Source organism: Erythrolamprus reginae, chromosome 1, assembly GCF_031021105.1.
Source record: "Erythrolamprus reginae isolate rEryReg1 chromosome 1, rEryReg1.hap1, whole genome shotgun sequence".
Lineage (NCBI taxonomy): Eukaryota > Metazoa > Chordata > Lepidosauria > Squamata > Dipsadidae > Erythrolamprus > Erythrolamprus reginae.
The window spans coordinates 322,710,213-322,726,268 of record NC_091950.1 but is presented as its reverse complement, the minus strand read 5'-3'; the positions used below and the strand labels follow the sequence as shown (position 1 = coordinate 322,726,268).

The following is a 16,056-nucleotide window of genomic DNA, read 5'->3' as shown; positions in this document are numbered from 1 at the left end:
TAATGTCACATGTCCTGTTGAAGCTACACTTAAATATTTACTCTGAGTAGGTGAACTAAAAGGAGTGTAACTAAAGGCTATGGAGGGTACAATTATTATTCTTAATTTTGTAGGGGAATAATATTTAATGATGTTGTAATAATGATGTCTAGTAATTCTAACTACCGTAACAAAATCCATCTCTGAACATAGCTTCTGCACTAATTAAATTAAAATCATATAACTACAATTATTTCCAGAGCCCATTCACATTAACTTAGATTCAATTTCAGAGAAGTGAGATTGTTTATACTGTATATGTCACCTGAAAATATAAAAAGGAGTGTGTAAGCTTTTTTATTCCTCATGAGTCAAAATACAGTATTACAGAAAAACAGAGGAAATAACAGCTCGAGTTTGCTGGAGAGACGGAGTAACGACACGGACACCAGAGCTGGATTTAAAATTGGGTCATTTTTATTAACATAAATTTGCATAATTTATTCAAATACTTTGCATAAATTAGCATAAACAACTATGACCCGGAAATGGACCTGCAGGGTCAAACAAATACTTCCGGGGCGGAAATGACGTTATGCCAACAAACATTCCTGGGCAACTCATGGGCGTATCTCGATGCAAGGTCCAGGTGAGGGCCAGGCCGTCACCTGTGACCTTTTTCTGCCATGCTATGCATGAGGGGGGTCCCACCGGCTAACCCGAATCGGGGAATTAAAGGTGCAGGACCCAAAGACAGGTTCCCCCCAGCTGCTCAGGCAGAAACTCCCTCCATGAGCTTGCGGAGAACCTGTCAATCATCCCCAAAGATGCCCAAGGGAGAACGCGCGGTTGCTAAACCACCCAGTTTTCCGCCCCTAACCTGCCTACCCAAATGACCAAAGGTAAGCCAATTAACCTAATTAATGCAAGCACCCCCTAACCGCACATCCAGCACCTCAGTGTGGAATGGGCGAAAAAACAGCTCAGCTAAGAGGCAGAACTGCAAAAAATTCCCATTCGGCCCCCTAAGGGCGACCCCTAAGCACACTGCAAAATAGTGGAGGGCGGGCGGGTGTCTGCTCTTGTAAAGCAGTCCGGGCGAAAAGGGAGAGCCCCGGGCCTGCTCGCCCTTATATAGGGCAAGCAGGCCCCGCCCGGACCAATCAGGGACCTGGCCAATCAGGTCCCGATCTCCCGAGCGAAGTCTCGCATCGCGAGACTTCGCCCGGGATCCAAGATGGCGGCCGCCATGAGGGACCGTGTCTCCCGGTCCCTCCAGCAAAGCCTGCCAGCCGGGTAAGTCCGGCGCTGCCCTTTTGGTGGTTGTTTTCAAAATCCAGATATTTAAGCCATTTGGAGTATAGTTTGAAGCCTTTCCCAATAGATTGTAGACTGCGTGCAAAGTCAGCATAGTACTGTTGATTTCAGATAGTAATTAATCTTGAAGAAAAACGAAAAAATATTTTTCCTTTCTCAATACTGAGGGTACAGGGATGTGAACTCAGTTTGGTAAAGCAGAAATAAAGAAACATAATATTTTTCCTCAAGTGTGAATTATAATTTTAGTTAGTGCATAAAATGGGATATAAGTCAAAATGTTTAGCATTGCAGGATTTTCTCCCCATTTTCATTTATGAAGGATATGGTGCAGAAGACCAGTGATTGGAAGAAAAATGTTGAGGTAAATAGTCGGTTGATGAAGAAATTTGAAGAATCTAGGACAGAATTGCAGAATGTGCTTCAGACTGCCCAATACTGTCTAAAAGAAAAAGGCAAACCTGAAGATCTTCTCCGAAAACATACAGTGAGTATAACTTTATAAGGCATGTTTCTGTTATAATTCATATTGCTATTGGTGGGCATAGGATTTTTATTATGTACTGTTTTTTATTATTGTTGTGAGCCGCCCCGAGTTTGCGGAGAGGGGCGGCATATAAATCCAATAAATCTAATCTAATCAATAAATCTAATCTAATTAAAATATTATTGTAGGTAGTGGCACCTAGCCAACTATAGTGAATGCCAAAAAAGCCACCAGGATGGAAATTACTTGGAGATACCAGGGCTACCAGAGTCTTCGGAGAGGGACGGCATACATATCTAATAAATTATTATTATTATTAAATTATTATAGGTCTAAATAGGATATCAAAAGCATTTGTTGTGAGCTGCTCTGAGTCCTCGGAGAGGGGCGGCATACAAATCAAACAAACAAACAAACTCCCCCCAAAAGCAGGAATTAGTTTGTTTTTGCTTTAATACACATTTATTTAACTGAATTTAATTATTTGATTTAAATATTAATCAGCACTTGTTTCTACTGTGTGTTTATTGAGTGGGTAATTTGTTTTTGGTTTTTTTTAAGGATAGATTTAATGTATTTGCTCCATAGGAATATATTTAGGTCATTTGTGAAAGCTGACATACAATTACTGGTAAGTTTAGAAATAATGTTTAGAAGTATAACTTGAGAGTCCTTGAATATTTTTACTTCTTTACAATGGAAATTAAGAACGTACAATAAATTGGAATGAGCGTAGATACCCTCAAGTCATTCATCATTCCTGTGACCATTAAATGAACACAGTCATATAATTTTTATTGGCAATAATACAGAATTGATTTTTATTGCCCTCTTCCAGGATGCTTTTGAAAGTCCCAGTTTAGATGATGGCGATATTTTCTGATGTTCTTCCATCCAAGTAATAATTGGACCTGAGGCTGCGTTGTTATAAAACCAGACAAGACATCCAGAGAGCTTTTGCCTTCTAAGGGTATTAATCCTCTGGTCTGCTCTTTAGTCTGCTCTTTATAATCTGCATAAGAAAAAAACCCCAACCTTATACATCCAAATTGCAGCTTCTTATTATGGGTTGGAGTCCTATGGAAATTAAAGGATTAGCCTAGCCCTATTCTTATAATCTAGCACTAAAGAGTCATAGAGGCACAGTGGTTAAAGTGCAGATCCTAACCGCTTCAAAGTTAACTCAGTCTTCCCTCCTCCTGAGGTCAGTAAAATGAGGACCCAGATTGTTGGGGGCAATATGCTGGGTCTGTAAACCGCATAGAGGATCGGAGTGGCGCAGCAAGTAGAGTGCTGTACTGCAGGCCATTGAAGCTGTCTGTAGGTCAGCGGATCAAATCTCATCACCGGCTCAAGGTTGACTCAGCCTTCCATCCTTCCGAGGTGGGTAAAATGAGGACCCGGATTGTGGCGGCAATTTGCTGGCTCTGTTAAAAAGTGCTGTTGCTAACATGTTGTAAGCCACCCTGAGTCCAAGGAGAAGGGCAGCATAAAAATTGGAATGAATGAATGAATGACTGAATGAATGAATAAATGAATAAATAAATGAATAAATAAATAAATAAATAAATAAATGTGCTATTTATGTATTTATTCATTCATTCATTCATTCATTCGGTTGGTTGGTTGGTTGGTTTATATACCGCCCCTCTGAAGACTCGGGGCAGCTTACAACTAATATTTAAAAAGATGCTACTCTTCCTGTGGCCAGTGCCCGCCCACTTCCATGTTTTTCAATAAAAGTAGCACAGATATAAATTGCATCCAGTTATTCATAAGATCAACCTCAATCATCCATCTAAATTTCCTGTATTAGTAAAATGTAAAGGTTCCCCTCACAGATATGTACTAGTCATTCCTGATTGTAGGAGGGTGATGCTCATCTCTGTTTTAAACCTGAAGAGCCAGTTCTGTCTGGAGACGTCTCTATGGTCATGTGGCCAGCATGACTAAATGCCGAAGGCGCACGGAACATTGTTACCTTCCCACCAAAGGTGGTCCCTATTTTTCTACTTGCAATTTTTACATGCCTTCGAACTGCTAGGTTGGCAGAAGTTGGGACAAGTAACGGGACCTCACCCGTTATGTGGCACTAGGGATTTGAACCGCTGAACTGCTCACCTTTTGGCATTAGTATTTTGTATAAAATTTTGGAATTAACCTCCTGCTTCCCATAGCAACAATATTAACGCTTAAACATGTGATAAATTTCAAAACCAGGAATTTTTCAGTCAGTTGGACCAAAGGGTGCTTAATGCTTTCCTGAAAGCTTGTGATGAACTTACTGACATCCTTCCTGAGCAAGAGCAGCACACCCTTCAGGAAGCTGTGCGGAACCTGCATAAGCAGTGGAAGGTGAGTTTTGCCAACCAGCTTTAGTTATAAGTTGTTTTTCTCTCTGTGTAGGCCCTCAGGTCTAGTGACTCCTGGACTAGTTCCTGCAGTTTTCATGGGAAGATTCCCTAGATTTCCAAACAAGTGACTGGCCCAAGGTCATCCAACTGGCTTTGTACCTATGGTGGAACTAAAGTATTCAATTTCCTAGTTTCTAATTTGTCTCCTTAACCACTACACCAAACTAGTTCTCCTTGTTTAAAGTATGCAGCCACAAAATCCATTCTGAAAGAAGAATCACTTGTGCAATTAGTGTTCTCAGTTATTCCTCTCCAGGCATCATGGAAAATTATTGTGCACTTTCCCAAGTTTACTCAATTCTGTTTTTTAAATTAAAGATACCAAAAAGGAATAAGTTACTAAGCTGGCGGGGGTAGCCAATACCCTAGAAGACAGGCTCAAATTACAGAAAAATCTAGACAGACTAACACAGTGGGCCCACACCAACAAAATGATGTTTAACATTGACAAGAGCAAAGTCCTTCATCTAGGCAGAAAAACCCCTGGACACACATACAACATGGGAGAAACCCCTCTTAGCAGTAGCGACTGCGAAAGAGACCTTGGAGTCTTGGTGGACAATCAACTAAACATGAGCCAACAATGTGCAGCAGCAGCTAAAAAAGCCAACACAATCCTAAGCTGCATCAACAGGGGAATACACTCCAAGACCAGGGAAGTCTTAATACCACTCTACTACGCCCTGGTATGACCACACCTGGAGTACTGTATTCAGTTCTGGTCACCACACTTCAAAAGAGACATTGAAACTCTGGAGAAGGTGCAAAAAAGAGCAACCAAGATGATTAAGGGATTGGAAACCAAGATTTACGAAGAGAAACTGAGGGAACTGGCAATGGATAGCCTAGAGAAAAGGAGGGCCAGAGCGGACATGATAGCAGTCTACAAATATACGATGGGATGTCACAGAGAGGAGGGGATCACTTTATTCTTCAGGGCACCAGAGGGCCGGATGAGGAACAATGGCTGGAAGCTGACCAAGGAGAGATTCAACATGGAGATAAGGAGGAACTTCATGACGGTCAGAGCGATCAACCAATGGAACAACTTACCAGCGGAAGTTGTGAACTCCAACACTGGACATTTTTAAGAGAAGATTGAACTGCCACTTGACTGGTGTACTATAGGGTTCCTGCTTGGGCAGGGGGTTGAACTTGATGGCCTTCATGGTCCCTTTCAACTGTAACAATCAATCAATCAATCAATCAATCAAATCAATCAATCAATGTTTAAAAGTATTTTTAAAATCATAATGTGATAGGTTACACAATTATTTTATTTCATGTTTTAAACTCCTTGTTTGTGCTGTGATTATGTGGTGCGTAAACAACTTTTTTTCCTGTTCTTTTTTATGATGTAACACTGCGTTGTATTTTCAGAGAAAGTTAGTCCCCTGAAATTATTCAGAAAAACAAGTTAAAGTATCTTAGTTACTGCTTCTGATACTAAATCATCTGGTTTGGTGTTAGTTAGTTTGCTTCTTTTATACCTTTATAAATACTTTCTTAAAAAGAGAACCTGGCTGTGTTTTTTATTAACATCTTTCCCCACTTTTAATTATGATGCAGGATCTCCAGTCAGAAGCTCCATACCATTTACTTCGCTTAAAAATAGAAGTGGAAAAAAGCAAATTGCTAGCAACAGTGCAAGAATGTCACACTGAACTCACTCGCCAGCATGAGCTCATGACCAAGGAGAGCAGTGAAAAAATAATTAAGGAACATAAGGTGATTCTTCCTCTTTCTGTAAATAGCCATGGAGTTTTTGTTATCTACATTGACACCTTAAAAATAAGTATAGAAAACATTGCTGTCCTGATCTAAATTTTTCTGCTTGGTATTATACCTATTATTCCAGTATAAAAAATGATATATTAATAAGTGATTTTTTTAGTATTGTATGGTAGTGATTGATCTATTGCTTATTGATCTTAGAATTTCATCTACATTGCTATTCAGCATATTTGTGCAACTTCTATGAGTAATGTTTACTTGGAACAATAAGAGTTTGAATTAACAAAAATTATAATTAAAATACCATGTCTCAGTCATATTGATACAGTGAATTTATTTATTTATTTATTCATTCATTCATTCATTCATTCATTCATTCATTCATTCATTCATTCATTCAATTTCTACAGCCACTCAGCCCAACTCTGAGTGGCTTACATTTCTTTGAGCTTAACTGCTATTTCAAGAATTTTTATTCATGCAAACAATCAAATTCATTTTGAAATATGTTTGATAAAATATGTTGCTGCTTTGTAGGCCTGTAAAATACAGCATCAGATACCTTAATGTATCTTTCCAGAATCTATTGTTTTCCTATGTCCTTTGTTTATTATTGTTCAGTAATACAAAGCACCATTTTCAGTATTAGCGGAATTTATATACTGACTTAATAATGCTATAATTTGAAAAAAATATTTCTTAGGAGATGTACAATGTACTGTACTTCATATAAAATCTTTCATGAAATTCCAAGATCAATACAATTAGACAGCTTCATTAGATATTTTTAAAGATGGGTAAATTATCCTAACTATAAAATTTCAATAATGCTTTTAAAAAAATGTCTTCTGGATACCTTGAAACTGAATGAATTTAAACTCTCTTCCACAATCAAAGTTAAGAAGCACTGCCATTTTCTTCACAGAGATGAAGTATCTTGTCTTTTTTTTACATTTTTAAAAAATAGTGAATGTATTTAGTTCTTGAATACCAAGTAGAAAGTAGATTTCTTTAACTTCATTTGTACACCAGTGGAGTGAGCAAGCGTTTCTCTTTTTATGCCATCAGATGTTTTTTGGTGATAAAGGGCCTTTACAACTGTCCGAGAAACGACAGCAACTGATTAAAGAATTGTGCTTGAAACTACCAGAATGGGATCCAATTAAAATGACATCTGAAAGTACCCAAAAAGATCTCAGTGAACTTAAAACTCAGGTTGCCAGGACTTACATGAAACTAATAGATCAACCAGATAAATGGCAAGAATACAAGAAGAGGTAAACAACTGTGTGAACAGCAAAATAAAAGACATGGATTTAAAGTACTGAACTAGAACTATAAGGTCCTTTAATGTTGTAAAGGCTATATTGCTTGTCAGCAACATTAATGTTTTAAATTGTACAAATAGAACATCAAAGAGCAATACACATAAGAAGTATAGCATCTAGATTAGAATGATTTGGAAAATTGCTGTGACTTACTAGTCATTTGAACAAGCATATTCCTCCCGAAGTGATTAAAATCCTTTGCTATGCCGAAATTTCAGATGCTAACTTGTTGAGTTCCCTTGAAACATTTTTCATTAATTCATCCACTATTGTTTGTTCGCCTATTGTTTTGCTTATCCTTCTATGACTATGTTTCAGATTTTCTGAATTACGAAGCTGGATTTCATCGAAGGAAACACAACTTAAAACAATTAAGAATGATTCAGCTGATACTACTAAATACAAACATTTTAAAACATCAATAGAGGTATATTAAAAATGATTTGAAATGGATATGTTTTTGTAATACTAAAATGTTGATTTGAAGTGGATGAAATTGATAATGCAAGCTGACATTTCTCTGCTTTTGGTATTTTAAAGATAGGTCAAATAATTCACAATAAATAGAGATGCTTGGAACAAACCTCTAGCAGACGTGGTTGGTAAATCCACAGTAACTGAATTTAAACATGCCTGGGATAAACATATATCCATTCTAAGATAAAATACAGGAAATAGTATAAGGGCAGACTTGCTGGACCATGAGGTCTTTTTCTGCCATCAATCTTCTATGTTTCTATATAAATAGGGCAATCCGAGGAATATGACAACAAGATGGTGGATGAAATTACCCAAATGGCAGTAAAGGGAGATATAGTGGTTATGGGTGATTTCAACATGCCTGATGTTGACTGGAATATCCCCAGTGCCCTTACATGCAAAAGTAAGAATATAGTAGAGGCCTTTACAGGAGCAGCTCTGGCACAGCTGGTTAAGACACCAACTAGAGGGGAGAATATTCTAGATTTAGTTTTTACGAATGGGAATTGGGTTTCAGATGTCAAGGTGGGAGAAAATTTAGGTTGCAGTGACCATCTATGTTTGTGGTTTGATGTAAAAACTCATTGTGAGCAATCCTATAATGCAACCAAAGTATTGGATTTCAGAAAAACAAATTTTAATGCAATGGGAGAATATTTAGATAATGAATTAAAGGGGAGGGATAAAATGGCAGGAGCGAGCATCCAGTGGACTGTATTAAAAAAGGCCATCTTAAAAGCCACTGGACTGTATGTAAGACAAATAACTAAAGGTAAAAGGAAGAAGAAACCGCTATGGTTTAGCAATGATGTAAGGGCTATAGTCAATGAAAAAAAGGCTGCCTATAGGAGGTATAAAGAGTCTGCAAGTATAGCTGATAGGGAGGTATATAAAATGAGACAGAAGGAGGCGAAACAGATAATATATGCTGCTAAAGCCTCAAAAGAGGAAGAAATTGCCAAATCTGTAAAGAAGGGGGATAAAACCTTCTTCAGATATATTAATGATAAGAAGAAGAAAAACTGCGGCATCACGAAGCTTAGTACCGGGAATAATACATGCATTAATGGGAATAAGGAGATCGCTGACCATTTCAATAGCTACTTCTGTTCAGTTTTCTCAAAAGACACCTTACAAAATAATACTATAGAGGGATATAGCGTTGCTTCCAGCTGTACGGATTCAGCTCCAGTGATCTTAGAAGCCGATGTCTTAGAAGAACTTGAACGATTAAAGATAAATAAGGCAATGGGTCCAGATGGCATCCACCCCAGAGTTCTTAAAGAACTCAGATCTGTCATTACTACCCCCCTGACTGATTTGTTTAACCAATCCTTGTTAACAGGAGAAGTTCCTGAGGATTGGAGAATGGCCAGTGTTGTGCCTATTCACAAGAAGGGCAGTAGAGAAGAAGCTGGTAACTACAGGCCAGTTAGCTTGACATCAGTTGTGGTTAAAATGATGGAGACTCTACTCAAAAAGAGGATAAATCAGCACCTAAAAAACAATAACTTATTGGACCCAAATCAGCATGGCTTTACTGAAGGCAAATCATGTCAGACTAATCTCATTGATTTCTTTGACTATGTCACAAAGGTGTTGGATGAAGGTGGTGCCGTGGATATTGCCTACCTGGACTTCAGCAAAGCCTTTGATACGGTTCCACATAAAGAGCTGATAGATAAATTAGTGAAGATTGGACTTAATCCCTGGATAGTTCAATAGATTTGCAGCTGGCTGAAGCGTAGACATCAGAGAGTTATTGTTAATGGCGAGTATTCTGAGCAGAGTCAGGTGACAAGCGGTGTGCCACAAGGGTCTGTTCTGGGTCCTATTCTTTTTAATATATTTGTGAGTGACATAGGGGAAGGTTTGGTAGGGAAGGTTTGCCTATTTGCCGATGACTCTAAAGTGTGCAGTAGGGTTGATATGGTAAATGATTTAGCTTTACTAGATAAATGGTCTAAGCAATGGAAACTGCAGTTTAATGTTTCCAAATGTAAAATAATGCACTTGGGGAAAAGGAATCCTCAATCTGAGTATTGTATTGGCAGTTCTGTGTTGGCAAATACTTCAAAAGAAAAGGATTTAGGGGTAGTGATTTCTGACAGTCTCAAAATGGGTGAACAGTGCAGTCAGGCGGTAGGGAAAGCAAGTAGGATGCTTGGCTGCATAGCTAGAGGTATAACAAGCAGGAAGAGGGAGATTATGATCCCACTATATAGAATGCTGGTGAGACCACATTTGGAATACTGTGTTCAGTTCTGGAGACCTCACCTACAAAAAGATATTGACAAAATTGAACGGGTCCAAAGACGGGCTACAAGAATGGTGGAAGGTCTTAAGCATAAAACGTATCAGGAAAGACTTAATGAACTCAATCTGTATAGTCTGGAGGACTGAAGGAAAAGGGGGGACATGATCGAAACATTTAAATATATTAAAGGGTTAAATAAGGTCCAGGAGGGAAGTGTTTTTAATAGGAAAGTGAACACAAGAACAAGGGGACACAATCTGAAGTTAGTTGGGGGAAAGATCAAAAGCAACATGAGAAAATATTATTTTACTGAAAGAGTAGTAGATCCTTGGAACAAACTTCCAGCAGACGTGGTAGATAAATCCACAGTAACTGAATTTAAACATGCCTGGGATAAACATATATCCATCCTAAGATAAAATACAGAAAATAGTATAAGGGCAGACTAGATGGACCATGAGGTCTTTTTCTGCCGTCAGACTTCTATGTTTCTATGTTTCTAAATAGTATAAATAGTAACAGAAATAGTGAAATGTAAAAGGAACTGGATAGATTCCAGGATAAATAAAATCAAGAAACTTTGTCTAGAAATGCTACCCTTTAGAAAGAAATCTGTACAATGTAATTCAGAAGCTTTTGAAGCTTTTCAATCTATTGACATGTTTTATACATTGCTTGATAGAAGCTTGTGTCCTGATACAGCCTTAATTGACTTACCCATGCAAACTAATGTAAACCCAGTTTTCCCTGATTTACATTAGACCTCTAATGATGCTTGTTTGCTAAATCTAATTTTCATATTGATTTTGTTTCAGGAAATTAGGCAAGATGCCTGCAAGAAGGGAGAAATTATCATCTGGTTGAAATCTAGGCTTGTTGCCTTATCTGAAGTTTCTTCTGAGAGTGAAGTAAAAAAACAAGGGGATGAACTTTCAGTGCTTGCTAGTGATGTTAAGAAAATTTTAGCCTTGTTGACAGAGGTATATTATAATTATATTATATTCACTCCAGAAGCTGTCCTTTTTTCTGTTGTTGTTGTTGTTGTTGTTGTTGTTGTTATTATTATTATTATTATTATTATTATTATTATTATTATTTAGATTTGTATGCCACCCTTCTCCGTAGACTGGCCAATTCTACAATTAATTGTAAAAATGTCCAAATTAACCTTTGAAAACAGGTCAGGTATCACAAAGTAGACTCACAAAATAATAATAGAATACAGTGGAATAGCAGAAATCTATAGATTATAGCAAGAGGTTTTTTTATCACTTTTATATCATTGGAAAATAATATAGAAACAACAAAATGAGTTGGTTGATATAATCGTATTGCATTTTGAACTGTTTAAATCATAAGTCCTACTTATTTGGCACTGAATATTTTAGAGCTTTAATATGGTTTCTGAATACAGATTGAGAAGACATTGGGTGCGGTTGGAGATTGCGTTCAATATACGGAAGAAGTAAAGGGCACATTAGAAGAACTTATCACAAACTCAAAAGAAGCTCAGACAGAAGTTGAAAAAATCTTAGATGTTGATAACTTGTTACAGGCCCAGCAAATCTTTCTCTACCATCAGGTACAATCGCTCACATACCAACTTTCATTGAATATCCAACAAGTCCTTACTGCATATATTACTGTTGCTGCAAAGATTAATATCTGAACTGTAGATAATATTTCTTTTAAAAAAATAATAATAATACTTCGTTATTTTGAATACAAATAATGCAAACTAACACATCTAAATACAAAAAAAAGAAAAAATATAAATATTACAGTGCACACACACTCTGGAGACCATTTTTTTTCTATAACAACTAAGAGATATACAATATATTCCAATTGTGCCCTTAACCACTCCAAAACAACATTTATTCTTGAGTAGGTTTATCCCCTTTGCCTACTGTAGATAATAATTAAGAACCCCTTTCACACAGGTTGAATTAGAAAGAGGGGGATATTATAATTTTCTGTAATAAAATGTTGGAGGTGAACATTTAATATTTATTTTAAAAGAGGAAAGTGCACACTTTTTGAAGTGTACTTTGCCAAGGTGCCACTGTTCTCTTCCCGTTCTCTTCTTGTCATTGTTCTTCTAATAAGAAATAGCACTTCTAAGGGTCATTTCACAATTTATACAGGGAAAATTGGGAACTGTCATCATCTTGGAAAACTATATGATAATGGTATATTTCTCAGACCATGCTTAATGTTTACAGGACTGCCTCTATTATCATATCTTGCTGCAGCCAGTAAGGGCCCACAGAGTCGGCCATCTCCAGGTCCCATCCACCAAACAATGTCAGTTGGTAGGACCTCAGGGAGGAGCCTTTTCTGTGGCAGCTCCAACCCTATGAAATCTCCTCCCTACCAGTCTTCCGGAAAGCTGTTAATACCTGGCTTTTCCGGCAGGCCTGAAATTAGAACTAGATTGATTGTAATGTATGCATGGTTTTCAAATGATGTTATCGTTTTTATTATATTGTTGATTTTATTATATTTTTTACTGGTTTTTTATTGTTGTATTTACGATTGTTGTTAGCTGCTCTGAGCCCATTTTGGAATGAGTGGCATATAAATACAATAAATAAATACAATAAATAAACAATGGTGGCATTAGATTGCTGGAAAGTATTTGCTCACCAGGGTTTTCCCTGACATTTCTATGGCAACAGCTACTAGATTAGCCTTGAAGAAAGAAAGGGAAACTGTAAGAAAGTCAAATGTCAAATGTGATCTTTTTTTAAAAATTTTTTTTGAGAATTTTACCATTCTTTGTTCTAGAATGGTAGAAAAGTTTTGAAAATTATAGATGAACTAGACCTTTCTGGTGCTTCAATAAATGAGCAGAGATTATTTAATGCTTGTTCCCTAAAACACCTTTGTATATGCCTACAGTGCAGTTATTTCTGCATTAAGACATTGCATCTGTATTTTAAATGTTTATTTTTAGCAAAAGTCAAAGCGGCTTCATGCAAAAAGGCAAGATGTGCAACAACAAATTGCCCACAGTAAAGAGTTACAAATTGAAGGTGGTCTGTCTCCTGCTGTTCAAGAAGATTTATGGAAGTTGGAGAGTACATTAGAAAGCATGCAGCAATCTATGGGACAACGTGGAGATCAATTGCAGGTATATATTCTTCTTGTAACTCTCGAGATAAATAAAGAAATGTTGGTTTACTCAATTGCTTTATACTTAATATGAGATGTTTTCTGGCAAGCTTTTTTTGGGCTTAACTCAGGTTTTAAATGCAAGATTCCTGCCAATTTTGTCAGACGGTGGGGTCAAATTGGGGTACATGGTTGGGACCCCATTGGATGGTACCAGGTTATAGCTATAGTTAGCTAAAGTAGGAAATAAATCCACCCATAGTAATGCTGTTTTAGTATTTCTGCCAAGAGACCTGCATGGTTGTGTCCATGTAGCCACCAGGAATAGAGACTGACTGCAGGCCATGTCACCCTTTTATTCTGTGAAATTATTAACTTTTCATAATATAATTATGAAGTTCAGGTATTAGGTTAATCTAGAATTTATCTGCAAAACTAAGTATCATCAGACTTAGTGAATGGTCCTCAACCTTAAGATACTGAAGGAGTCATTGACAATTTCATGGAAACTATTCCTATCCATGATTAGATGACGCAATTTTTTAAAATAATTTTCTGAAGCCCACAATAAGTTAAAATATTATATATGTGCTGTAACATGGATGCATACATAAATCTCTAGGAGTATTGAGATAAAAACAATTAATGTTTACATTTTTATTGTTGTAAACTGCCCTGAGTCCCGTGGGATTAGGCGTCATATAAATCAAATAAATTAAATTAGATTAGATTAAATTAAGAAGATAACAAAAACATTTAAATAGGGAATTAACTCACTTAAAGAAACATAATTATTTTAAAAGTTCTATTTTTGCATGCAAAAATAGAAGTGGAATTCTCATAAGACTTCATTAACGTCTGTGAGAAAGAATGTTGGACAAAATTTGAACTATTCAAATAAGGAAAGACAGATGTTTAAAAGAGGCGAACCATATTAAAGGCCATTATCACATGGCTCTTACACACTTATTTTATTCTTAAGGCTTGGAAATAATCTAAAAGATTAGTAATAATTCAATTATCAGACAGTTTTGGAATAGAGTTTAACAATTAAACTTTTGAAGCTACTTTACAATGGTTGTTTGAACTGTAAGAAGTATATAAATACTACATACTACTTACAACCTAGCTAAGGTGTAATACCACACAAACTTGGTTAATTTGACAAAAGCCTCTGGAGTCGTATTTAGATAGTACATGGTGGGGAAACAACCAGCAAATACCAGCACTACTAGCAGATGGAAATGCTATTGGGAAAATTTATATAGGATGAAGGGAAGGGCACAGAGATTTGTTACCTAGATAATTACAAGAATTTATCATTGAATTCATATAGGATTATCAACCCAGCACAGAAGACTCTTTGCTATTATTTTCTGCATTTGGACTTCCTATTGATCTTTGCTAATAGGATGCACAAGTCTTGGATCTAGCAAGGAATTTCAGTTGTATTTAATAATTGAGGTTTTGAACAGGATAATGAAAATTCTGGTAAACATGTTTAATCCAGCCTAATTGTATGAGCCAGAAAACAATAGTATTTATGCATGTTGATTATGAACTTTAATTTCCTGTCCTTCTTTTATTGTTCTGTCACTTTGCCTTTTTTTTTTTTTTAATAGCTCACAATAAACACATGGGAACAGTTTGAAAAAGACAAAGAAACAATTGTCCATTATTTGAGTCACGCAAGCTCTGCCCTTGAACGCATCTTAAGTTTTAGCAGCTTGGAGAGTTTGTCATCAGAATTAGAAAAGACAAAAGTATGTGTCCTGTAGGACTTTTACTATTCTATCTGGTATTATATTATGTTCTTATGTATTACCTTTTGTTTTTTTTAAATGTGTATTTTATTAGTGACTCCTTGTCTTGAACAATGCTCAAAGCAGGTAAATCAGTAATTTTAAAATAAATGTATACCTAAACACTTTCAACGTAATTGGTTTTTAAAGCTAAGCATCCTTTCCCTTTATGTTTTGCATCTATTGCTGATTATTTCTATAAGTCATCCAGAATGATGGTGAGCTGCAACACCTTATTAAAACTGTAAATAAATTAATAAGGGCTCAATCTGGAACAAACAGCAAATACAGAACATAGTAATTAGGATTCCTAGGTTGAAAAGATGCACATCTTCCCCTCCAAAATGCTGGGAATGGTTCCAGTCTTAAGAAAACTGAAACAGAAGGAAGTTCTGTATTATTTAGCAAAAGTGCCATTAAGTTGCATATAATGAAGAATTCCTCATTTAAATCAGATATTCTTGAACTGGTAATTTTTAAAAACCTACTTGTTGTGAGCCACCCCGAGTCTGCGGAGAGGGGCGGCATACAAATCTAAATAAATAAATAAATAAATAAATAAATATTTTGGTATTTCATGTTTACAAGAATATTCAGCTAATAATAATAATAACAACAACAATGACAGCAACAGTAATAGCAATAGCACTTAGACTTATATACTGCTTCATAGTGTTTTACAGCCCGTCTCTAAGCTGTTTATAGAGTTAACATATTTCTCCCAACAATCTGGGTCCTCATTTTACTGAGCTCAGAAGAATGGAAGGCTAAGTCAACCTTGAGCCTGTGAGATTGAAACTGCCAAACCTCTGGCATCTGGCAGTCAGCAGACATAGCAGGCAATACTGCATTCTAACCACTGTGCCACCATGTTATACTGTTTTACTGCTGTTGTTAGCCGCCCCGAGTCTGCGGAGAAGGGCGGCATACAAATCCAATCAATCAATCAATCAATCAATCAATCAATCCATACATACATACATACATACATACATACATACATACATACATACATAAATAAATGACTCGTAATAATCCGTAATAAACATCTGGAGCACCACTTGAATACCATTGACATTGAGAAAAGCACCATCAATCAGTAGCTTATATCCAGCAATGCTACATGTAATACCATCAAACA

The 16,056-nt window shown here is 36.5% G+C and overlaps 1 protein-coding gene across 1 annotated transcript in view; it reads left to right on the top strand.

Annotated features, from left to right (window-relative positions):
- SYNE1 (spectrin repeat containing nuclear envelope protein 1) overlaps nucleotides 1-16,056 on the top strand; it is a 354,964-nt gene that overhangs the window by 107,064 nt on the left and 231,844 nt on the right. The window contains exons 23-31 of the mRNA XM_070733725.1: nucleotides 1,619-1,783; nucleotides 4,004-4,138; nucleotides 5,767-5,925; nucleotides 7,000-7,208; nucleotides 7,578-7,686; nucleotides 10,812-10,976; nucleotides 11,411-11,578; nucleotides 12,956-13,132; nucleotides 14,736-14,876. Of these exons, the coding sequence (XP_070589826.1) occupies nucleotides 1,619-1,783; nucleotides 4,004-4,138; nucleotides 5,767-5,925; nucleotides 7,000-7,208; nucleotides 7,578-7,686; nucleotides 10,812-10,976; nucleotides 11,411-11,578; nucleotides 12,956-13,132; nucleotides 14,736-14,876 (1,428 nt within the window). The remainder of the gene's footprint in view (nucleotides 1-1,618; nucleotides 1,784-4,003; nucleotides 4,139-5,766; nucleotides 5,926-6,999; nucleotides 7,209-7,577; nucleotides 7,687-10,811; nucleotides 10,977-11,410; nucleotides 11,579-12,955; nucleotides 13,133-14,735; nucleotides 14,877-16,056) is intronic.